This window comes from Calypte anna, chromosome 26 (assembly GCF_003957555.1).
Source record: "Calypte anna isolate BGI_N300 chromosome 26, bCalAnn1_v1.p, whole genome shotgun sequence".
NCBI lineage: Eukaryota > Metazoa > Chordata > Aves > Apodiformes > Trochilidae > Calypte > Calypte anna.
The window spans coordinates 6,071,486-6,095,679 of NC_044271.1; the positions used below are offsets into that span (position 1 = coordinate 6,071,486).

Consider the following 24,194-nt stretch of genomic DNA (forward strand, 5'->3'; position numbering starts at 1 on the left):
CACCATCCTCCAGCCCCAGCTTTCCAGCCCCTTTGCTTCCCACCTTGGAGCTGAGGCACCAGGAATCCCCACAGCCACCAAACTGTCTGCAAGGACTCCAAGCCCCATCCAAAGGGTTCCCCCACCCCACAGCTTTAAAAACCTGATGATGGAAAAACAGCAGGCCAAACACATCCAGGGAATAAACCTTTCCAAGCCAAGAACTCACCCAGGGACCAGCCTAGCCCCTTCTCTTTGGAAGCAATTTCTGGACAGGCATCACAGGTTGGGGTTGGTTTTTTTTTGGTTTTCTTTTTTCCCCCAGTCTCTCCCTCTTTATTCCATGCAAAGATTTACTTGCACAGAGCTGCTTTGGTTTCTTGAAGCCAAGGTGGCTGTGCTGCTGCTTTTCCATCCCTTCCTCCTGACCTCATCCCAACTGTTGCCACAACAACCCACCCAGTGGCACCAGGGCAGAATTAGGGCTTCAGGTGGGGAAGGAGCAGCCCAAGTGCTCAAATCCCAGAAGGAGCTCAGCAAGAGCCAGAAAGGAAATGAAGAGGGATGAGGGGAGAAGGAAAACTCAGCAAGAGCCCAGCCCCAAGACAGGGAATGGCTTCCAGATTATGGATTCAGGCAGCAGCACCCCAGGGATGCCAGAACCACTTGAGGATGCTTTGGGCTGGGTTGGCTCTTGCTCCTTCCTTCTTGTATCAGGATAAGGCCATCTCCTGCTTGTCTAAAGTTGTTTTTTTTTTTATCTCCCCAAGAAAACTTTTTTTCTTTGAGAAAATTCTCAGCTCAGCACCTCTGCCCTCTTGGTTTTAACCCCCCTGACTTGAACTCCAAGAGGGACACAGCCAGAGGGGTGCTGGTGGCAGGCTGAGAGCTGAAGCAGGAGATGCCCTGCTTCCAGAGGGCATCAGGACACTGGGATAAGGCTGGGAACAGGGATCTAAAGGGCTTTTCCAACCTAAATCATCAAATCATCAAGTCTAGGAAGCCAAGGCCACCACAAACCCACATCCCACAGCACCACATCCCCCCCAGCTTTGGGTCCCCTGCAGGGATGGGGACTCCAATGGGACAAAAAAAGGGGAAGGAATGCTTCCTAATATCCAATCTGGAAAAAAAATGATTCTAGGGGTTCTCAAAGAGCAGCAAACCCCAGCACCAGGGACCTGGGGGGACAGCTCTGCTTTTTCCAGGCTGGTTCCCACAGCCGCAGACCCAGGGACAGCCGGGCCGGGGCTGAGCATCCTCAGCCGGGCCGGTTCCCGGTTCCGTAAAGGTCTGGCTCTCTCTTGTGGCTGCTCAGCCCCGCTGCACCCTCGATGTTCTTTCCCCTCCCGGTCCCGTTCCTGGCCCGAAACCCTCGGGGAACCCCGAACCGGGACCGGGACCTCTGGTCCATACTGCGGCTCCAGTGCTCACCCCCTGCCTCCTTCCCCCACCCCCCCAAAAAACAAAAAAAAGCCCCAACCCAGCATGGGGCAGGAGGAAAAAGTGCCCCAGGTTGCTTGAGACCACGGAGAGAAAGTGTCACGGGTGGGGGGGGGACACACAGAGGTGAGCCCCCCCCCCCCTTCGGGTGCAGCATCCTAAATCTGTTCCTAGGATCTGCTGAGATGGAAGGGACCCATCAGGATCATCAAATCCAACTCTTGTCCAGGTGGAGGGCACCCCAAGAACCCCAAGGGGATTGCTCCATCCCCAGCCACCTGGTCCCCATCCATCCCTCCATTGCTCCATCCATCCCTCCATCCATCCTTCCCTTCATCCCTCCCTCCATCCCTCCTCCATCCATCCATCCATCCATCCATCCATCCATCCCTCCATCCATCCTTCCCTTCATCCATCCCTCCATCCCTCCATCCATCCATCCCTCCATCCCTCCATCCATCCCTCCATCCATCCCTCTATCCCTCCTCCATCCCTCCATCCATCCTTCCCTTCATCCATCCCTCCATCCCTCCCTCCATCCCTCCTCCATCCATCCATCCATCCATCCATCCATCCATCCATCCCTCCATCCATCCTTCCCTTCATCCATCCCTCCATCCATCCCTCCCTCCATCCCTCCATCCATCCCTCTATCCCTCTCTCCATCCCTCCATCCATCCCTCCATCCATCCATCCATCCATCCATCCTTCCCTCCCTCCCTCCATCCCTCTATCCCTCTCTCCATCCCTCCATCCATCCCTTCCTCCATCCATCCATCCATCCTTCCCTCTCTCCCTCCCTCCCTCCCTCCCTCCCTCCCTCCCTCCCTCCCTCCCTCCCTCCCTCCATCCCTCCATCCCTCCATCCATCCCTCCATCCCTCCATCCCTCCATCCCAGCAGCTCATCACACCACTGCAGCCCCTACCAGCTCTTTCTCCTTCCCTTTTATATCCCACTTGGAGCCTTGACACTGGTTTTTTTCCTATTTTTTTTTTTCCTTCCACGGGTGGCTCACACACTGTAATTAAGAGCCCTTCACCCATCTCCAGCAGCTCCTGGGGAAGCCAAGGAACCCCCCTTTTCATCCTCTCCTTTAGAATTTTGTTGGTTTTGTATTTTTTTTTCTTTTTTTCTTCCCTTCCTTCTGAACATAAAGGGATGACAGTGCTCCAAGCCGGGCTCTTTTGCATTTCTGAGTTGATTCTGTTAATTGGAAGGAGGGTTAAGAATCTGCAAGGTCGTTTCCATCTCCATCTGACCTTCAGAATAATCCTCTATGCCAACACCAGAGCATGTCATTAAAATGAGGCCCCTCTCCCATCTCCCGGCATCCTTTTATTCTCTCCTTGTGCACATTAATTGCTCATAAGTTGATTTGATCTCCCTATTCTGCAAGAAGTAAATTGCCCTCTTATTTCACCATTTTCATCCTGTTTTCTTAATTAGGCCCTTAAAAATCTCCAGGGCCTCAGCCAGGCCCCAGGCCTCATCCTGGGAATAAATTTTGATCTCAGTCTGATAAAGAGTGAGCAAACCCAGAGATTGAACAATGTCATTTCCAACCCCCCTTCCCTCCCCTCCCTGCTATTCTCTTGACATGAAAAGGCTATCAGTTTTTCTCTGTGTTAATATAGGAAATAATTCACACTTCAGGCGTTGTTCTCTATTTAGTGCTCACACTCCCCAGATAAATCAAATCAGAGTTTTTTTTTTTTTCCTTTTTTTTTTTAAAGTGTCTGAAACTACTTACCTCTTCCTCTTCCCCCCCAGCCTCCTCACTCCATCTCTTTTTTTTCTTTTTCCCTCTTTCTAATAAAGTTCCCAAGTTGAGCCCCTGTGATTTGCCATCCTGGGAACTCTGTTTTAAAGGGGAATTCTTCTTGTGTGTCCAAGAAAACCCCAACTCCCCCTCTAACCCAGCCATGTTTTCCTGAGGGGGTAAAACAACCCCAAAACAAATCCCCCAAACTCTTTCTCTTCCCCCCCAGCCTCCTCACTCTCTTTTTTTTTTTTTTTTTCCCCTCTTTCTAATAAAGTTCCCAAGTTGAGCCCCTGTGATTTGCCATCCTGGGAACTCTGTTTTAAAGGGGAATTTTTCTTGTGTGTCCAAGAAAACCCCAACTCCCCCTCTAACCCAGCCATGTTTTCCTGGGGGAAAAACAACCCCAAAACAAGTCCCCCAAACTCTTTCTCTTCCCCCCCAGCCTCCTCACTCCATCTCTTTTTTTTTTTCTTTTTCCCCTCTTTCTAATAAAGTTCCCAAGTTGAGCCCCTGTGATTTGCCATCCTGGGAACTCTGTTTTAAAAGGGGAATTTTTCTTGTGTGTCTTTAATACCACCACGATGCTCCCTGTCTGATGACTTTTGCCAGGCAAGATCTCAGCCCCCCTCACCCAGCCACAAGCCACTTCCCCCCCAAAAATATATATTTCCTATTTATTCCACTAGCCAGGAGCATCCCCAGCTTGCAGCAGCTTTGGAAACCCCAATTCCCCCTCTAACCCAGCCACGTTTTCCTGGGGGAAAAGCAACCCCAAAACAAGTTCCCCAAACTCTTTCTCTTCCCCCCAGCCTCCTCACTCCATCTCTTTTTTCTCTTTTTCCCCTCTTTCTCATAAAGTTCCCAAGTTGAGCCCCTGTGATTTGCCATCCTGGGAACTCTGTTTTAAAGGGGAATTTTTCTTGTGTGTCTTTAATACCACCACGATGCTCCCTGTCTGATGACTTTTGCCAGGCAAGATCTCGCCCAGCCACAAGCCACTTCCCCCCAAAAAAGATATATTTCCTATTTATTCCACTAGCCAGGAGCATCCCCAGCTTGCAGCAGCTTTGGAAACCCCAACTCCCCCTCTAACCCAGCCATGTTTTCCTGGGGGGAAAAAAAAACCCAAAACAAGTTCCCCAAACTCTTTCTCTTCCCCCCCAGCCTCCTCACTCCATCTCTTTTTTCTCTTTTCCCCTCTTTCTAATAAAGTTCCCAAGTTGAGCCCCTGTGATTTGCCATCCTGGGAACTCTGTTTTAAAGGGGAATTTTTCTTGTGTATCTTTAATACCACCACGATGCTCCCTGTCTGATGACTTTTGCCAGGCAAGATCTCGCCCAGCCACAAGCCACTTCCCCCCAAAAAAAGATATATTTCCTATTTATTCCACTAGCCAGGAGCATCCCCAGCTTGCAGCAGCTTTGGAAACCCCAACTCCCCCTCTAACCCAGCCATGTTTTCCTGAGGGGGAAAACAACAACCCCAAAACAAGTCCCCCAAACTCTTTCTCTTCCCCCCCAGCCTCCTCACTCTTTTTTTTTTTTTTTCCCTCTTTCTAATGAACTTTCCAAGTTGAGCCCCTGTGATTTGCCATCCTGGGAACTCTGTTTTAAAGGGGAATTTTTCTTGTGTGTCCAAGAAAACCCCAACTCCCCCTCTAACCCAGCCATGTTTTCCTGGGGGTAAAACAACCCCAAAACAAGTCCCCCAAACTCTCTCTCTTCCCCCCCAGCCTCCTCACTCTCTCTTTTTTCTCTTTTTCCCCTCTTTCTAATAAAGTTCCCAAGTTGAGCCCCTGTGATTTGCCATCCTGGGAACTCTATTTAAAAGGGGAATTCTTCTTGTGTGTCTTTAATACCACCACGATGCTCCCTGTCTGATGACTTTTGCCAGGCAAGATCTCAGCCCCCCTCACCCAGCCACAAGCCACTTCCCCCCCAAAAATATATATTTCCTATTTATTCCACTAGCCAGGAGCATCCCCAGCTTGCAGCAGCTTTGGAAACCCCAACTCCCCCTCTAACCCAGCCACGTTTTCCTGGGGGGAAAAACAACCCCAAAACAAGTCCCCCAAACTCTTTCTCTTCCCCCCCAGCCTCCTCACTCCATCTCTTTTTTTTTCTTTTTCCCTCTTTCTAATAAAGTTCCCAAGTTGAGCCCCTGTGATTTGCCATCCTGGGAACTCTGTTTTAAAGGGGAATTCTTCTTGTGTGTCCAAGAAAACCCCAACTCCCCCTCTAACCCAGCCACGTTTTCCTGGGGAAAAAAAAAACCCCAAAACAAGTTCCCCAAAGCCAGGGCAGCTCCTCAGGGATGCTGCTGAATTTAGGAGATGGGGAAAAAGCATCCTCAGGTGCTTTGAGCTCCAGGAGCCTCCCTCATCTGGGAGAAGAAGAAACAGCCCAGGTTGTAACACTGGAGGATGTTGTAAATAAATATATTTTAATGATTCTTCTTCCATTCCAGTTCATTCTTTTATACATTTATTTATAAAACAGTAGTAAAATTTTTTAATCAGGGCACAGTGCATTTAAAAAAAAAAAAAAAAACAAAAAAAAACCAAAAACCAAACAAAAATAACCCCAAAAAGATTAAAAAAAATTTATAATAATAATAATAATAATAATCCACAACTCTTTACTCACATCTTGTGCTGAGCAGCAGACAATCCCTCTGCCCCCCCCCCTCCCAGTGCCAGGAGTGGGTGCAGAGGGGGTGTCCATGCCCCAGCCAGCCCCCCATGGGCTGGGTACCACCCCTGAGGACCCAGCACGACCCCTTCCAACCAGGATCATCCCAAACCACTGGGGATTTCCTATGCCTGCCCCAAAACACAACCACAGCTCCTCTGGTGTCTGCAGCCCCCCAGCTCCCCCCTGTCTATGGGTGCTCAGCACACACGGGGGGGAAGGGGGCTCCCACCCTGCTGGGGGGGGGATTTTTCTCTTTTCAGGCACTGTTGGCAGGGCATGAAGGATGCCAAGGCCACCTGTGAGTATTTGGGGTGTAATGACCCTAAAGCCATCAGCAAACAGCCCAGAGCCCCCCAACCCCAACCTCCCCTCCTGCAGGGGGGGCAGCCAGACCCTGCCCTGCCCCAGGCCACCTCCCACCTCCTCCCTTTTCATTCCCCCACTTTCTGCACTTCCCCCCACCCTCACATCCCACAGGCACCTCCCCAGGGGGGGCAGTGGGGTTGTGTCCCCCCCTGACAACCCCAAATCCAACCATGCTGGAGCAATCTCCCCCCTTCCTGCTTGGCCAGGCTTCCCCTTTGCAATCCCACACACCCCACTCATCCTTGGTCCAGGATGGGGTGCACCTTGTGACCCCCACAGCTCCCACACCCGAGGGGGTGATGCTGAGTGGGATAACAAAGGGGTTTCCCCTCCCCAGCACCCATCCCACACACACACTTGGGGTTTTACAACAATTTGTGGGGTATTTTCCCTTCCTCTGCCCACCCACTCCCTGCCTCCAGCCAGGCTGAGGAGGCACAAGGTGCTGCAGGTCCCTGTCCCACTGGGGAACGAGCTGGTTGACACTGGGAAGAGAAATCCCCCAAGACAAAGGCAGAGAGTGGTGGCTTTTGGCAAGGGGTACGAACCATCTGCTGGTCCCTGGCCCCAGATGTGGGGCAGGACATCCACTTGGCAACAAGAATCCTCCCTTAAAAAAAAAAAAAAAAAAGTGTAAAAACCCTTCATCCTTCCACCCAAAGAGCCAGGACTTGGTGTCATGGGTAGAGACACCTCTGCAGGGATGGCTCAGTGGTGGCTGAAGGTTGCCCAGCACCATGCAGCCCTGGTCCAGAGGCCACAGAGGTTTTGGGATGGTGGGATGCTGCCAAACCTCTGAGGGCAAATCCCCCAGCAAGGTGGGGGGCACAGCCAGGAGCTGACTGAGCATCAACCCCTCCATCCCAGCTGTTTTGGAAGCTTTCAACATTGACCCAAATCTTGAAGCCTCAGACACCACCACTCATGCCCCGTGGATTATTTTGGCTCCAGTTATCAGCTCTGCACTGAGGAAGGAGGAACCATGAAGAACTTGGCACTGTGAAGCATCCATGAGGTTTGGAGCCCATCTCTGAGGAAGATTCCTGGGGAACACGGGCAAGAAGGCAGCAAGCTAAGACAAAAAAGCTCTGAGCATCATCCCTCTCCTCCCAGGGGCTCAACCACCAAACCATCACCCCAGGGAAGGAGTTTGATCCAGGAGGGGTTTTGCTGAAAGGCAAAGCAGCCCCCCCCCAAAAAAAAAAATTAAAATAAAATAAAATCACACCCCCTGGGGCTGGGGAATCTGCAGTCAGGCCAACACAACAGCAAGCCAAGAAGGTCCTCTCCAACTCCTGGCCAAAAGAAAGCTTGCAAAAAAGACACGGTGGCACCTGGCTGAGCCTTGAGCCCCCTCATTGCATAGAGAAAAGGTCTCCTCCATCGACTCAAGTGCTTGGCAGAACCAGCTCCTCCTGCAGGAGGAGTCGTCCTGAAACTTCACTGACCAAACCTGAAGGTCCAATCCTCTCCCCCTACCCCAAAAAAACAAAAAAACAAAAACAAAAAGCCTTGGAGCAGCTCCTGGTCACAGCATGTCTGCATCCTCAATGCTGAAGCTGCTCCTCCGACTGCTGGCCTTGGAGGCCTCTGGGGACATGGCTGAGAACAAGGGGTCAGAGGCCAGGGGCAGCATGGTGTCCTGCATCAGCATCAAGTCCAGCTCCTTCTTGGATAACGATGGGAAGGAGGAGCTGTGCCCAGGCTCCAGGCTATCCGGGAAACCCCGGGAGCCATCGTCGAAGCTGAGGCTGTGGCTGAAGTCCAGTTGGTGGTAAGGAGATTGGGGGGGTGGTGGCAGCACCGGCTGTGACTCGGGGTCTGGGGGTGGCAGCAGTGGCTCCAGTGTCCCCTCGTCCCCGATGGCTTCTTGCTTGACCACCTGCTGAGCCAGCTCGGCCACGTTGACACCAGAGGGGGAGGAGGTGGGCAGCCCGTGGACACGTGCCTGCATCTCCAGCTCCTGCCAAGAGAGCACAGGAGCTCCTGGGTGGGGACATCGGGGACATCGTGCACGGGGACATTTATGGAGGGACTGCAGAGCTCACAGAGAAGGAGCCCATGGAAAAGAAGGCTGGAAAAGGGTGACCTGTGCAACACTCACTGGTAGGACCTCAACCTTAGCTTCTGGCTTTGCTCCTGGTGGCTTGAAAACCACAGAGAGGGAGCAGAGCCCCCATCCCAACCCCTCGGTGTGGCAGGAACGAGCTGGAGGAGAGCAGGGGAAGGAAGAGCAGAGGGAAACTCACCTGGATACGGAGCAGCAGCTGTTTATTTGTCATCTCCAGACGCCTGGAGTGGTTCTCCAGGTCCCGTGACCTCTGCAAGTCCTTCTGCATCCTCTTGATGTAGTCCACAGATGCCTTCAGGATCGTCCCTTTGTTCCAACGCACGTCTCTGCCAGGCAGGAGGGAGGACAAGATTGTCACCTGCCAGCCAGCAACACATCCCCCTCACCCCTGCTCCTCCAAAATAACCCCTCTTGGAGATGTTGGATGGGATGGCCTGCCCCAGGGCTGCCCCCCAGTTATCCCACAAAACCCATGGATACCTACAGGTCGTTGGCCTTGGGGATCAGCATCCCCAGCTCTTTGATGCGGTCGTTGATGTTGAACCTTCGCCTCCTCTCAACTGTGGGGTAAGAAGAGAGGGACAGTGGTGAGAAGGTGGCAGGAGAGGCTTGATGTCCCCCACACCCCACTGCTCATGGGGTTGGGAGCCACCATCATGCCCCAGACAGACCCGTTTGGAACTGAAGGGCTTCTCAGAATGAGAAACCTTTGGGGTCAACCTTGCTCCCCACCAGGTCTGAACTCCCTCTGTGCAATGGAGAAGGAGAATAAGGAGAAGAATGAGGATGAGAATGAGGAGGAGAATGAGGCCTCTCCTGCACCATGGGCATTTGGCAGAACAAGAAGAAGAGGGAACCATGGCAGGGGGCTCTGGGATATTCCCTGAGGGCACAGTGGGATTGGAAGGGGGACACCCAGCTTGGAGAGAAGATGGAGAGGGACAGGGAGCAGGGAAAGCCCAAACTCACTCAGGTTGTGATTGTCCTTCTTCTGGCGCTCCTTGGCCAGGGCTCGGCTCTCAGCATCTGCAAAGGAGACCCACAGTGTCACCCAGAGGGGACAAGGCTGCATCTCACCCCACGAGCACCCTGGGCACCTCCCAGAGCCACCCACACCCCACCCATGGGGACAGGGCAGCCCTGGTCAGCTTTGGGACTTGCTGTCCCCAGGGATGGGGACGTACCTGTCAGCTCTCTCTTCTGGGTGAGGTCGGCGGGGCAGGAGCTGCTGGTGACACCAACGAGGGAGGCTGTCACCTGGGGGTCCCCACTATAGACATTCATGTGACTGCTGGACATGGGCAGCTGCAAAGCAGAGGGACAGGCAGGTCAGCTCCATCCAGGGCCACCAGAGCTGGTGGTTCAAACCCAGCTGAGTGGCCTCTGAGATGTGAGCACGTGGGCCAGGAAGGTGTAATTGTCCTCCTGAGCCCTCCAAACAGCTATAATCAGGGCAGCAAAGAAAACAGGACTTCAAAGGGTGCAACTGATCCCCTCCCACAGCCAGCACCTAAAATAGGGCAGATGAATCACATCCCAGGAGGACTTGGCAGGCTGGATCCCACTGGGAGGCACAAGGTGCCAGAAGGATCAGCCCCAGGAGCCTGTGGTGCTCTGAGGGACCTTCTGGCTGGAAAGCCACCAACATCCCCAGCACTCCAGCAGGCACTTGGTCCTTCTCCATGCCCCTCTCCCATCTCTCCCACTTTTTCCAAAGGCTCCCAGCTGGCCTTGGAGAGGAGGAGAAGCTGGAGAACTGGCTCCTGAGGTTGCACAAGGGAGATCTCTCTGCCACCCTTCTCACAGCCCCAGGGTTGGGCATCGCTGCAAGGATGTGACAAGAGGACAGGTCCCCTCTGTGCCACTACCATCCCACAGGGGGTACAGGACCCCCAGGCCACCCCTACACCCACCCACCCACACATCAGAGACTCACTGTGTTGGGCATCTGGACTTCAGGGTTCATATAGCCCAAAACATCATCCAGGCGCATGATGTCATCGATGACCTCATCGAACTGAAAGGCATAAAAACGGGTGTTAATTTTTTCCCCCCCTTTTTCCCCAAAGGCAGCTTTATGCCTGGGGGTACCTCCTCAACTCACCTCCCTCTCAGGGTTGGAGCCAATGTTGAGCATGGCCATGGGGCTGTTGGGAGCACTGTTCCCTGCTGAGGAGGACACAACGTGCCCGGGTCGGACCCCGGGGGAGGCAGCTGGGGGGGGTTTGGGTGAGTGGCTGGCAGGGCTGACGTGGGCAGCAAATTTGTTCCCATAAGTTTCTGAGAGATAAGCCTGAACTTTTTTATCCCGTGACTTCTGCAGGTGGTAGGTGGTGGGGTTCTCCAAGTAGGATTGGACCTGGAAGGAGATAAAGCCAAGGGGTTGTTCAGCCTGGAGATGAGGAAGCTCCCAAGCGACCTTCCAGCTATCTCAAGGGGGTTGGGGGGGCTACAAGGAGGAGGGTTTTACACGTGGGTGTGTAATGAGAGGACAAGGGACCAAAGGATCTACACCAACATCTTCACAAGGTTTGCAGAGAGGGATGCAAAGGTGGGTGTTAGTCCTGGTTGTTGGTTTGGGGTTTTTTTGGTATTCTAGGTGCGTGGCAGGTTGGTGATGGAAAGAGATGGGTTTGCTCTCTGCTCTGCTCTGGAGTGCTGGGTCCAGTTCTGGAGTCCCCAACATCAGAAGGACACAGAGCTCCTGGAAGGTGTCCAGAGGAACCACTGAAATGCTCAGAGGGCTGAGCACCTCCCTGGGAAGCCAGGCTGAGGGATTGAGGCTGTTCAGCCTGGAGAAGAGGAGGCTCCCAGGGGAGCTCAGAGCAACCTCCCAATATCTGAAGGGGCTCCAAGAAAGCTGGGGGAGGGCTTTGGACACGGGGGGGGTAGAGAGAGGAGAAGGGAAATGGGTTAAAACTTGAAGAGGGGAGATTGAGGTTGGAGATGGGGAAGAAATTCTTTGGTGTGAGGGTGCTGAGCTGCTGCCACTCACAACAGGTCTCCCTCCAACCCTGATGGAGCAGCAGTATCAAACACCAGCCAGGCAGGATGGCAGCAAAGTCTTGTGGGTTTTTGTTTTGTTTTTTTTCCAATTGGTTGGAAACAGAAATGCTGAGGTCCTAACAGGCTGAGTCCTGTTCTTACCTCTGCTATCAGAGTGGTTCCAAAGAATGGTTATCAATATGGTGATAGGTGTTTTATATATAAATATATATGTGAATATGAATATAAATATAAATATAAATAAATATAAATATAAATATAAAATAAATATAATATAAATATAAATAAATATGTGTATATTTATATTTTAAAAATCAGCCCAGGTTGCCCCCAGAAGCTGTGGCTGCCCCATCCCTGGCAGTGTTGAAGCTTGGATAAGGCTCAGAGCCACCTGAGCTGGTTGGAGGTGTCCCTGCCCATGGCAAGGGTGACACTGGATGATCTCTAAAAAGGTCCCTTCCAACCCGAACTACTCCACCATTCTATAAAACCATCAGGGACCCCCAAAGTTGTCTCCCACACCCCTTAATCCTCCCGTTAAGGGGGGGTACTGTACCTTGAGGACCTCTCCAGGCACGGGTGGTGGGGACTGGTAGTGGACGGGGGTGTTGATGGCTGGGCTGGAGGCCACTGGCATCCGTTGCTGCTGCATGTAGTTCATCATCATCTGCTGCTGTACACGCTCCCTCTCAGCCTCCTGCTGTGCCTGCTGCTTCATCAGCTCCATCCTCAGACCGATGCGGGACGCCATGGTGGGTGGGTGCACGGGGGGGCTGGTGGGGTGGGAGGGGGTGCTGGGACCTGGGAGCCCACCAGGCACGGAGGTGACCCTGAGAGGAGGAGATGGTGCATGAGAAAAGGCTGCTTTTGCAACGGGGAAACTGAGGCACAGGGAGGAAGGAGTCATCCTGGAGCATCCCTACCAGCTGGTGACTGAGCTGGGGTGATCAGCCCAAAGCCAAGGCAAATGGGTCTGTCCCAGGGATAGTAGGGGCATCCCTGGGGGGAGGTGGGGTACAGGGAGCAGTGGGGACCCCGAGGACTCCTGTGGGTTCAGCTTTGAGCTACCAACTCTTGAAAGCCCAGAGCAAAGCAAGAAGGGGCTGGGGGAGGAGGCAGCAAAAAAAAAAATCCCAAATCAAACAAACCAGATTCTGGGAGAGCAAAGCATGGGATGAGCAGGAAGAAAAGGTCGGTGGGTGCCAGGAGCTGGGGAGGGGCAGGGTGTAACCTTCAGCCCTGCTGCCCTGAAAACCTTCAGCTCCAGCACTGGGGTGAACAAGGGGGGCTCTGTGCGGGGCCAGCACGCGAGCAGGGGGGGGACGACAGGCGTGCGAGGTCCCTGCAGGGCACAGAGCACCCCTTGTTCCCCCCGTACAAAGGGGACAGAAGCCCGGGGATGGGGGTGAGGGTGCTGGGGTGAAGGGAGCTGCCCTACCCGGGCTCCCTGGGTCATGGTAATGGCTTTGCAAGGAGGGGTTGGATTCCCAGCTGAGGATAGGATGGAGATGCGGGAGGTGCTGTGAGGGATGAGGGTCTGGAGCATCCATAGTGTGGGGGTTTGGAGCAAGATGGGCTGATGGGAAGTGTCCCTGCCCATGCAGGGAGGTTGGGACTGGATGAGCTTTAAGGTCCCTTCCAACCCAAACCATTCTGGGATGCTGCATGGAGGTTGGATCTTGATGCTCCCTGAGGTCCCTTCCAACCCAAACTGCTCCACGAGAGGGAAAGGAGAGCACAGGACCCAAAGCAGATGCTGCCAGGGGAAAAAGCAGGAACCAAAAGCCCAGGGTTTGCTCCAGGGCAGTGTAACCAGCCTAAATCTGGAAAGGGGGGGTGTGTGCTATTTAAATAAAATGTGTAATTGCAGACAAAGAGGCCACAAGTGAGAGAAGGCACCGGGGTTTGGGGGAGGCATCTGATGGACGGTGCCACGCGATATCCTGAGGGGAAAATTAAATCAAGCCAGCATGGACAGAAATACGATTACATGGATCAAGAGCCAGCTATTGAATGGCAAGAGGAAGGTAATTAATTAGACATGGTGGCCCCATCTGAAGGGGGGATGGGAGCAGAGGAGCCTGGGACAGTTCTCAACTGGAGCTTCGTTAAGGCTGGGCTGCAAACAGAGGGCACAGGGGGATGCTTGGGATGAGCAACAGCAGAGTCTGGGAAAGGACCCAGTGACAGCAGAAAAAACAAAGCTGAAGAGGGGCAAACCACAGGCAATGCAAATGAGGGAGGGGAAAACCCCCAAATATTAAAGGCAGGGTGAAAGGAAAAGCCTCCAAGAGCTGTGAGGAGATGGGGTGATGCCGTGCTCCCCAAAACCTTGTTCTCAGGAAAAGGGCAGAGTGTGGGGCCAGGAGGGTGGCATGGGAAGCCTGCCAAGGCACTGCCACCCATGGTACAGCACCCACTCACCCCCAGACTCACCACCCTGCCTGGCTGCAAGATCCCCCCCCTCCATAGGAAACAGGGGTGGGGGAAGGAGAAAGCTCTGTCCTCTCCCCTGGGAATGTCCCAGGAAAGGGAGCTGCTGAGGGTGAGGATGGGGAAGGGTGGCCAGAGCTGAGCCCCATAAGGAAAGGGAGGGGGGAGAAATTAGGTCAGGTTTAAAATAACCCACTTGGTTCTGCTCGGCTTCCCCTTCACCTCCTGAAACACTGAGCAGCTTCTGCTTTCACTCTGAGTCAGCCCCAGCAGGAGGGTGGCACTGGGAAAGGATGGGGACCCAGACTGCAATGTACCCTGGGGGACACGTCCCACCTTGGGGACACGTCCCACCTTGGGGACACGTCCCACTGTGCCTTGGTCCAGGGGGGCAGACATCAAACACGTGGGATCCATTATTCCACCTTTCCTTCCAGAGACATCCCCTTTCACTGCCTCTGAATGAAACCCTTTCCAGGGGTGCTGGGGTTGGGGTGGGCTCCCTCAGGGTCTGGGTGCTGCCCAGGTCCCAGCTCTGCTCCAGTCCCACCCCCAGACCAAGGGGCAGGGCTGCAGCCAGGGAATTCACCCACCTTCCAAATGTCCCTGCTGCTATTTAGCGACTCAGGTTATTTCTGGACCTTTCCTGCTTTTCCTCTGGGGGTGTAATTTCACCAAGAGTTGGTGTTATTTCAAATGCTCCCCCCACACTGGGGTGACACAGCCAGAAGGATCCCTGGTAGCACCCAGACCCTTGCTTGTCCCCCATGTGGCCCCGAGCTCTCCCCTGTCACAACCTGGGCTGCAAATGAGTTTGTCAAGTGCCACCATTGTCCCCATGCCCCATAGAGGACCCACTGATTCCTCCCTGAGCACACAGTGCTGCATCCAGGTGAGGGTTAGAAATAAAACTGCCCTAAAAGCACTTCCCAGATTTGGCCCCCGCAAAATCCAGGGTGATCACTTTACCCTCCAGCCCACGGGGACACAGCCCCCACACTGCCTGGGACAGGCAAAAAAACCACAGGCACAGGTACAGAGAAAATAAATCCCATCTCCTGCCTGTCCCCTGGGCAGCTGGAGGGAGAAGAGAGGGAGGGATGGGAGAGACACAGCTGAGAACCCCCAAACTCACTGCACCCAGCCCTGCTCCCTCTCCCCCAGGTTTATTTCCTGCTCCTTTATGAGTGGAAAAATCAATCAGAAGCTTGAGGTGGCTCCAGCACCAGAAGTGGGGAGCCCCAGGGATGGAGAAGAGGGGGGACCCCTACCCACCACCCTGTGCTGCTCACTGATGAGCAGAGACAAGGAAAGGGAGAAGAAAGAAGTGAAAACTTCTGCTACTGGCAGCAACCCCCCCGCCCTCCCCAGCCTTCCTTCCTTCCTCATTTTTCATTTTTAAATGGCAGGGAGGGGGAAGGATAAGGGGGTGACAAGCATGGGAGCTCCCAGTGCACCCCAGCCCAGGCAGGGGGAAGCACCCACAACCATTCTAGGGCTGGGTCCAAGCAGTCAGGAGCTCGGTGGTGTTTGCTCTGGATCAAAATCCCTGATGGCACTGAGCTGCCACCCACCAAGCCACTGGATGCCCAGGGATGGGTGCCACTGCCACCCTGCTTTGTGGGGAGGGGGGGTAATGGGTTACCTGGGTAAAGGATAAAGTCAGAGGGACTTCTGACTGTGCAGGTCACAGCTCTTCAGTGCTCCTTGCCAGGGCCAGCCCAGCTCCTGTGCTGGCCCCATGGTTCCTCATTTTCAGGACCCTGCTTTTAACCCAGCCAGGCAGGGTGCAGAGGGGGTGGTGAGGGGGGGGGGGAAGTTGTAAAAAACAAAACAAAACAAAACAAAACAAAACTCCAAATCTGCTTCTTTTTCTCACTGAGACACACAGGAGACTGCCATCCAGCTGAGAAAAAAAGGGTGGTGAAAATAGATGTGGCCACTGCAGCCAGGGTGACAGAGATCAGGCTGGGTCTGTCCCATCGTGTCCCCTCAGGAGTTGCAGGTGGAGTGGCTGCAAGGACAGCCCCAAATCCACAGAAGGGCAAAAGCTGCCTCTTGTCAATCCAGGGGATGTGGCAGGCAGGGATCCCTCACCCAGAGTGGATGCAGAAAGTATCCCACAGCCAGCCCCAGCCCTGCATCCTCCTGGGTGGCACACGAGGTCCCTCTGGTACCCTCAGCTGGTCCCCACTAGGATGGTGACACCAGCACCGACAGGCACCAGCCAGGATGGTGATGGCAAAGCCAGGAGATGCTAAGGACATCTGTGTGACATCCCATGCAGCTGGCAAAGTGCCAGGACCCCTCTTCCACCCTGCTTTGCACCACGTCTTCTTTGCACCCATCCTGACTGTGCCCCCCACCCCACAAGGGCACCGTGGCACCCAGAGCAGATTCAGCTCCCCTGAGCTGCTGCTGTGCCACCCTACCAGCAAGAGGGCTGGGGGCTAACCCCATGGCACCTCCCTGGGGACACAGTGACCTGTCAAGGCCACCATGGGGGTGATTTATGCTGTGTCAGCATACCCATGGTGTCAGGGTAACATCAGCACCCAGTGGGAAGAAGGTCAGGATCCTTCCTCTTCATTGACATATGGAGTCCAGCCCCAGAAAGGGGCAGCAGGACAGGGTCTGACCTGGGGAATCAGGATGGGATTTCTCACCACGAGGGTGACCAAACACTGGCAGCAAAGCAGCCTCCATCCTTGGAAAACCTGATCTAACTCCAGCACTGACCAAGCTTAGGACAGGACCAAAGGCTCCAGAGGTCCCATCCAGCCTCTGTCCCTCTGGGATGAGGATGGGATGGTAGGAACAGGCAAGGGGACAGTCCCATTTCTAACCCCAGAGTGCAACAATGCCCCCTCCATCACCCACCCACCCAGCAGGAGGAAATGGATCAGGCAGGTGGGTGCCCAGAACCACCCCAGCCCCAACCAGAGCTGCCTTCCCCGGGCAGTGAGTTTGCAGCCCCAAAAGGGAGAAGGAGAAGGCAGAGAGGGACTTGGCAAATAAAAACCAGGGTCAGTTGACAACGCCAGCAAGAGACTGAGTCACTGGGACTGTTTTTAGCCCCGGCATCTCAGAAACGTGGATGGTGGTGTTGTTAAGAGGCACTTGGGTCAGAGGCCAAATGTTTTCCCTTCCATGTGTTAAACACCGCTCCTGGAAGCTGCCCAGGTATCCAGCACAGTAAAAACATTAATGCCAGTCTTGTAGGGCAGCAGGACATCCCCCCCACCCCATTAAAGTGGTCCCCAAACTGCCCCAGGTAAGCTTGACCCAGTAGGGAGAAGGGAAAGCATCAGTCCCTGGGCTGAGTCCCTTGTGAGCTCTGCAAGGGCAGAATAAAAGGGGGCTGGAAAAAAGCCTCCTGGTTCTGGGGGTGCCAAGGAATCACCACCAGGACTCACCTGGGGCATGGCAGCTGTTATGGGATTAAAATTCACAGCCTTGCTCTGATGCCTTTCCTTCAACTCCAAAAAGCCTCTCTTTCACCAAAAAAAGCTTCTTCTCCACCCCAGAAAGCCTCTCCTTCACCCCCAAAGCCTGGGGGACAGCAAGGACACCATCACCCCAACCAGACACCATGGGTGAAGGTTGACACCCATGGGCCACAGCACGATGCAGCCCCCGAGAGAAGGGATAAGGGATCCCTGGGACAGTGGGGAAGCAGCTCCTACTTCCAGGGCTGCTCCCAAACCGGAGGAAAAACCCTTCCCATGGGATGGTTTGGCGCGGTGCAGGATCCCTGATTGAAACATCACTGTCCGACTGACCGCCCGGGGAATTCACAGCCCGACAGCCACACAAACAACCCCAGTTCCTGCCCTCCCCCTTTTTTTTTCCCGCTCCCTCCCCTTCTCCTCATCCCCTCCCGGCAGAGGTAATTAAAAATAAAAGTGTTAACAGACAGAAGGACGTTCCCGGGGCGAGGACGAGCAGCCCAGCACCACCGCGGGCTGAGTGATTAATCAGCCCCGTATCGTGTCGGGGTGACCTTGGAGGGGCCTCGGCTGTGCTGGAGGGGACAACACAGGGACACACAGGGCCACACCGTGTCCCCTCCTCACCTCACCAAAGGTCTTGGGAATGGGGCCCCTGAGCACAACCCATGGGCAAAGAGCAAAACCCTCCATGGAGGGCTGACCCCAGGCAACATTAGGGGTTGGTTTGGGTTGTTGGTTTTTTGGGGGTTTTTTGTGTGTGTGTGTGTGTGGTTGGGTTTGGTTTGTTTCGTTTTAAATAACTGCATAAAGAAGCAATAAGAGTAACTGGCAGGACAGCACCAGCTCTGGCCCCCCAGCTTGGCTTCGGCAGGGCCGGATGGATCACACCGCGGTGCTGGGATTTAGAAGCACAGCCTGCCCCCAAATTCCTGGAAACCAGCCCAGCAAGCAGGGATGCTCAGCAAAACCAAACCCTCCGAGTCCATCCGTGGGCACCAAGTTCATTGGTGCCACCAGCAGCAGAAGGTGCGAGGTGACAACAGCCACCCCGTGTCCCCCTCCCTTGTGCCAGAGGTGCTCCCAGCGCCGCCTCCATCCATCCACCCATCCATCCATCCATCCATCCATCCATCCCTCCTTCCTTCCTCCTCCCTCCCTCCCTCCTCCCTCCCTCCCCATGCTGCTGCAAGGAGGTAATATTTATAAATATGTCCCGGCCAGCCCCCAGCCAGGATGTTTCTCAGGAGGCACATTTCATGTAACCTTCCCGTGGCCGGCAGCCCTAGCACCGCGGACTCCCCGTCCCCACAGCTGTTCCCCTCTCCCAAGGAATAAACAAGTTGGGGACAGCCTGGGAATCGTCCACCCAAAGAGCCCCTTGGGGCTCCCCCCTCCACCATCCCGGCTCCCCAAGAAGCACCTCTCATGCCCAAGGGGAGCACCCAAGCCTCGCCGCTTACCCTCTGAGGGGAGGTTTCTCCTCTCCCCTCCTCTCCCCCCGGCTCAGCCCGAAGCTTTTCTGCTCCCTGAAGGTCAAACTCAGCTCTCCGGAGCCCCCGCTGCCAATCCAGCCCCTGCCCTGGCACGCTGCCGGTGCAACCGGGTCAGATCCTTGCTCCGGGTGCTGCCACCTCCCCGACACGAGTTACACCATGAAGGAACCCCAAGAAGTTTGGGGTTGGGGTTTTTTTTGTTTGGTTGGTTGGTTTTTGGTTTGGTTTTTTTTTTTCCCCGAGCAGGCTGGGATCTTTGCCTGCCCTGAGCCTCCAGCAGTCCCCGAGGAGTGGCAGTGGGGCTAAAAGTGGCACCCACCCTGCTGCAGATAAGTTGGAAGCTGCAGCCAGCACCGAGCCTGCTGCCACCCCAATTCCCCTCCTCCTGCAGGCTTTGCAAGCAAGGAGCTGGGAAACGCTCCCTCTGTGCCGGGTGGCTGCAGCTCCTGCTCCCCCAGCCCACCCCAGCTGCAGCCCCCTCCTCCTTTCCTCTTAAAAATTCCCTACTCCCCAAATCCCAAGGAAACAGCCGGGCTGAAAGCTGCTGCCCTCAGCTGTCCCACAGGTTCCTAAAACTTCACTACCTGTCCCCAAGCTCATTGTCACCACGCTGGGGCACCTGCACCAGGGAGCACCCACAGCCCCTCTGCCACCTCCCAGTGCCACATGGGGGTGTCCAAAGGTGCCCAGGTTGGGGCCTTGCTCCTTTTAGCACCTGGGTGCTACCACAGCAGCTGCACAAACTGCACTGGAGGTTCAGCCACACGCTGAAAGGTGAATTTACAACCAAAGGGGAGTTCCTAAATAATGCCAAGCCCAGCAGAGGGGAAGGACCCCAACTGGGGCTGGACTAGATGACCTTTAGATGTCCCTTCCAACCCAAATTATTCTAGGAAGGGGCTGAGCCGGGTGATGGGAAAATTTCAGCTTTGCAACTGCTTATCCGAGGTGTAAATCACTTTCCTTAACACTTGTGTGTGTATGGGAAAGAAAAAAAGGGATGGAACCAGCAGGGAAAAAGGTTGCCTCGGAGTTTCAGGTTTATCCGGAAAGAAAGTTGCACTCATTTAACTTTAAAGGAGCCATTTAAGCAGAGGGCAGGGTGTGGGGAGTTTGTTTGGAGCCAAAAGCACTTGTAGGAGGGGTGACAAAAAATCCTGGAGCGATTCTTAGAAGACCTTTTAAAAAGAAGAAGATGGCACAGCCTCCTTGCATAGACTGTAGGAACCTTGGGGCTATGGGACCTGTCTCTCAAAGACCTCGAACCCTCCCCAAGTGACTCTGTCCAGGCAAAGCCACCCCCTGCCAGCTGCAAAGCCCACCAGGATGCTCCCACCCCATAGCACCCAACTCCCTGAAACACCTCCCAAAGCTCCTGCAGAGCAAGCCCCATTCCTGGGAGGCTGCAGAGCTTTGCCTCCATCCCACAGACCTACAGCTCAGTGCAAGGTCCCAAATGCTGCCCCACACCATCCTCCTGGGCTGGATCTGATCCTAGTGAGGTCCTTCCAGGCAGGAATCCTCCAGCCCTGCTCACCTCTGTCACGGCTCAGCCCTCACGCACTCCTCATCTGCCCGCAGGGACACCGTGGGGTTTTTATTCTCTTTTTTTTTTTTTTGGCAATTTAATATTTATAGCTTTGCTCTGCTGCCTGTTTGTTCAGCAGAGAGTGAGGGGGAAGAGGTTTGGGGAAGGGATGGCTTCTTCAAAGGTAGCTGACAGCATCAGCTGGACAGGAGCAGAGCTGGCATCGGTGCCAGCATCCCACCCATCGTTCCCAGTTTTCCCAGCCTCCTGCCAACACGTGGATCACCCTGGAAGGTGATGAGCAGGAACCAGAGTTCATCCCAGAGCATCCTCCATGTTGTGGGCCCCTCCGTGCACACAAATCCACGAGGAAAACCATCTCTAACCAAAACCCAAGTGCCAAGGTGACAACCCCCTGGCAGGGCACGACCTTCCAGTGCATCAAGGCTTTTTTCTGGACCATCAGTAGGGGGGAAAACAAAAAGATGAGCACATGTTTCCTGTCTGCACGTTCAAGAAGAGATCATCCTTTTCATCCCTCCAAGCTTTACACTGCCACCACCTTCCCCTGCTTCAGTTGAGGATGCCCATGACCATGGCTCAGCCTGGGAATCACTGGCTGCAGGAGCATCACTGCCTGCCACCTCTACACCAGGACCCCACTGGGTCCCAGCAAAGCTCTCAGAGGTGATGCCACCACAGCAAAGCCACCACAGCATGCCCACAGAGCCTGCACAGCTTGGTGACAGGGACACATCACCCTCCAAGCAGCCTCTGCTTCTGTAGGGAGCTGCAAAACCCCCAGTGCTGGCTCCTGGGGGCTGCTGAGAGCCTGGAAAATCCCCCACAGCACAAATAGGGTTGGGGAAGCTGTCATGAAACAGCCCTGCCCCACGGGATGCCACCACGGTGCCACTGCCAGTGCTGGGGACAAGGACACTGCTGTCCTGGCAAACTGCTTCCCCCCCATCCTGGTTCCTCTTTGAGTGGGGACACGGGATAACCCCACACAGGGCAGTTACCAAATGGCAGCTTGAGTTCCAACACCCCCCCTCAAAAAAAAAAAACCAAAAACCACCCCAACACCACAAACTCAAAGTGCCAGCAGGGACAGAGCCCCAAGGTGCCAGGGATGTGCCATGCCAACTCTGGAAGAGCTCCATCCCTCCCCACCATCCATCCACACCTCAAAAGTGGTGGGAAAAGGGGGGGCAAGGAGAAAGAAGCCATCCAGGCTGAGATCCCCCCATGCCATCCCAACACCAAGACCCCACAACCCTCCTCCCCCCTCCCAAATACCCCACAACACGGGGAGAGCCACAGAGAGCCCAAAACCCATGATGCAGATGGAGTTTTTATTTGGGGGTGGCGGTCACCTCCTGTCTTGCTTCCCCAGCCCCATTTCCCTGCAGTGTTTGGTTTGGGTTTTTTTTTCCTTTCTCCCTGCAGGGCTGCCCTGCTCGGACTCCACGGCCACCCCACCCTCAGCCCTGGAAATGTCCCCCCCCCCTGCTCTGATGATTCATCACTTTGTCTCTGTGCATGCAGAGCTCTTCCCTTTGCCCACAGCACCGCCAAAAAAGCAGCAAACACGGAAAAACTCCTCACGGCAAAGGCGGTGGCAGCTCCAGAGCAGGATGGGGGGGGGGGGGGGGGAAGGTGGTGTTGGGGAGAGAGGATGGGGGACCGGGAACACATGTGCCATAAATTCGGTGCCATGAAGCGTGGAAAAAGCGATAATAATAATAATTAAAAAAATAAAATTTTTTTTTTTTTTTGGCTGGAATCACAACCTCCATCCCAAACACCCGGATGCTGGAGTGGCCCCGTTGGAGCCAGCTCCACCCCGGAGCAGTTTCCTACTGATAAGGGCAGGAGGCAAAGCCCAAGCATCCCTCGGGAGGCAAAAAAACCCAGCATCCCTTTGGCAAAGACCCCAAACTCCCCCCATCTTCCCCACTATAGACGGCGGGGTCAACACCTGCCACCCACCGCGGCCACCCCAGGCACCCAACCCTATAGCTGGTCCTTTCCCAACTCCAGTTGCCCAAAAAACCCACTAGTCTCGGCATGGCTTTGTCCCCCGGATCCCCAGGCAGCAGGTAAGGACAGGCTCAGCTGCCCACCAGCACCCGCAGCAAGGAGAAACCAGCTCTGCTCCCTCCTCCTCCTCCTCCTCCTCCTCCGGCCAGAGGAGCAGCCGTGCATGAAACCGAGCAAACATGGCAGGGGAAACTAAAAGAGGAGGGAGGGGGGAGACGGAAACATAAAATATCCCCCCGAACTCCACGCTTTTCACTCTTTGCTCGAGTCTCTGCTGTTGCGTTAGAAAATCAAAATCAAATCACAAACTCCCCCCCTCTCTCCCTCCCTCCCCCCCCGGCCAGGAACGCGCAGAAGCAATTCCTAAAAAACAGGGCCCGGACTTGCACGGGTTTATTTATTTCTCTTAGATGAGCACAACAATAACCACCATATTTTGTCCCTTTTTTTTCTTTTTCTTGGTTTTTTTTTTTTTTCAATGGAAATTTCCCCATCATCTGACTCTCCGAAGCTTTTAGAAGAGGGGGGCAGGAGGGCTGGCGTAATCCTTCCTGCTCCGCAATTAATTCATGAATCTAATTAATCAGCGGCTGTAGGTGAAGTCCGGCTCCCTCCTAAGCCCCTCGTCACATCCTGGGGGTCGGGGTCTCCTCTTGGAGCCCCACGGGGTGCCCCAACACTCCCCCGTCCTTTTGCCCCTTCGTGGGGTGGGGGGGGGAGGTGTGGAACATGATACCCACTCTCCTCCCCCCCACGCCGGGAGGAATTTGTACCCTGGCCCTGGGGAGGGGTGCAAGGAACCCCCCGAATAAACACAGCGCTCCGGGTGTCAGCGCCGAAGGCTGAAACATCCGTGCCTCAGTTTCCCCACCCGTAGGGTAAAAAGAGCGGGGGGGGTTAGGCTGGGAAAGAAGTCCTACGGGGCTACCGGGAGGGCTACGGGACACAGGGAGGGGGCAAGCTCTCGGAGACCCCCAAGTCGTCGTCCCCCCAAAGCCCGGAGCAGCCCCGGGAAGCAGACGGCGGGGGGGGGAAGAGGGGGGGGGAGTGTTATTATTTACAGCAAAAAAGGGGGGGGAATGCAACAACCCCGCAACTACGACTCCAAAGCGCAGGAACAGAGAGGGGGGGGCACCCAACACCCTCCTTACACCTCCCCAAGACGGGTTCCGATCCCAAGGCCCCCCCCCGGCACCCCCCGCACTCACCCGGTGGCTGCGGGAGGAGAGGGAAGCGCCAAAGGAAACCAAGCGGCTCGGTTCGGTTTCGCTCGGCCCGACTCGGTTCGGCTCCAATCAGCTCGGATCGGTTTCACTCGGCCCGGTCTCGCCGCTCCGGTACCGAGGGAGGGCAGCACAGCCCGCCCGGCCCGGCTCGGCCCGGTACGGTACGACCCGGTACAGCACGGCACGGCCTGGCCCGTCCCGCCCCGCAGCCCGCCGGGAGGTGTAGTCCGGAGCGGGGCAGGGCTGCCCGGGACTGCCGGGACTTGTAGTTCCCTCTCCGCCTCGGCCAGAGCAGAAGTTGGGGTTACGGGATTTCATCTCCCCAACCCGGGAGTTTCCTCCCCCAGAGAGAGGCAGGGAGGGGGGGAAGGCTGGGCATGGGTCCTGCAGCCCCTTGCACCGGGATCGTGCAGCCCCTTGCACCGGGATCGTGCAGCCCCTTGCACCAGGATTGTGCAGCCCCTTGCACCGGGATCGTGCAGCCCCTTGCACCAGGATTGTGCAGCCCTTTGCACCGGGATAGTGCAGCCCTTTGCACCAGGATCATGCAGCCCTTTGCACCAGGATCGTGCAGCCCTTTGCACCGGATAGTGCAACCCTTTTCACCAGGATCATACAACCCTTTTCACTGGGATTGTGCAACCCCTTTGCACCAGGATCGTGCAACCCCTTTGCATAGGATCATGCAACCCTTTT

At 55.1% G+C, this 24,194-nt stretch overlaps 1 protein-coding gene across 2 annotated transcripts; it reads right to left on the minus strand.

Moving 5' to 3' along the window:
• Nucleotides 1-5,610: 5,610 nt before the first annotated feature.
• TFEB (transcription factor EB) lies at nt 5,611-23,685 on the minus strand. 2 transcript variants are annotated; one of them, XM_030465556.1, is made up of 9 exons: nt 23,481-23,685; nt 11,880-12,153; nt 10,422-10,676; nt 10,254-10,334; nt 9,502-9,622; nt 9,287-9,343; nt 8,802-8,877; nt 8,496-8,643; nt 5,611-8,209 (listed from the first exon to the last, which is right to left on the minus strand). In XM_030465556.1, exons 2-9 carry the CDS (start codon nt 12,072-12,074, stop codon nt 7,775-7,777), a joined length of 1,368 nt encoding a protein of 455 aa, XP_030321416.1. In that variant the 5' UTR covers nt 12,075-12,153; nt 23,481-23,685; the 3' UTR covers nt 5,611-7,774. The 2 variants fall into 2 exon arrangements, with proteins under 2 accessions (XP_030321416.1, XP_030321417.1); XM_030465557.1 differs by lacking the exon at nt 23,481-23,685 and adding an exon at nt 18,669-18,721.
• Between the last annotated feature and the right edge of the window lie 509 nt (nt 23,686-24,194).

Coding starts and splice junctions, on each gene's coding strand:
- TFEB (XM_030465556.1), bottom strand. CDS start 12,074: ATGGCGTCCCGCATCGGTCTGAGGATGGAGCTGATGAAGCAGCAGGCA. Junction 10,335..10,421: donor GCTCCAACCCTGAGAGGGAG/GTGAGTTGAGGA, acceptor TATGCCTTTCAG/TTCGATGAGGTCATCGATGA. Junction 8,878..9,286: donor GAAGGACAATCACAACCTGA/GTGAGTTTGGGC, acceptor CTTACCCCACAG/TTGAGAGGAGGCGAAGGTTC.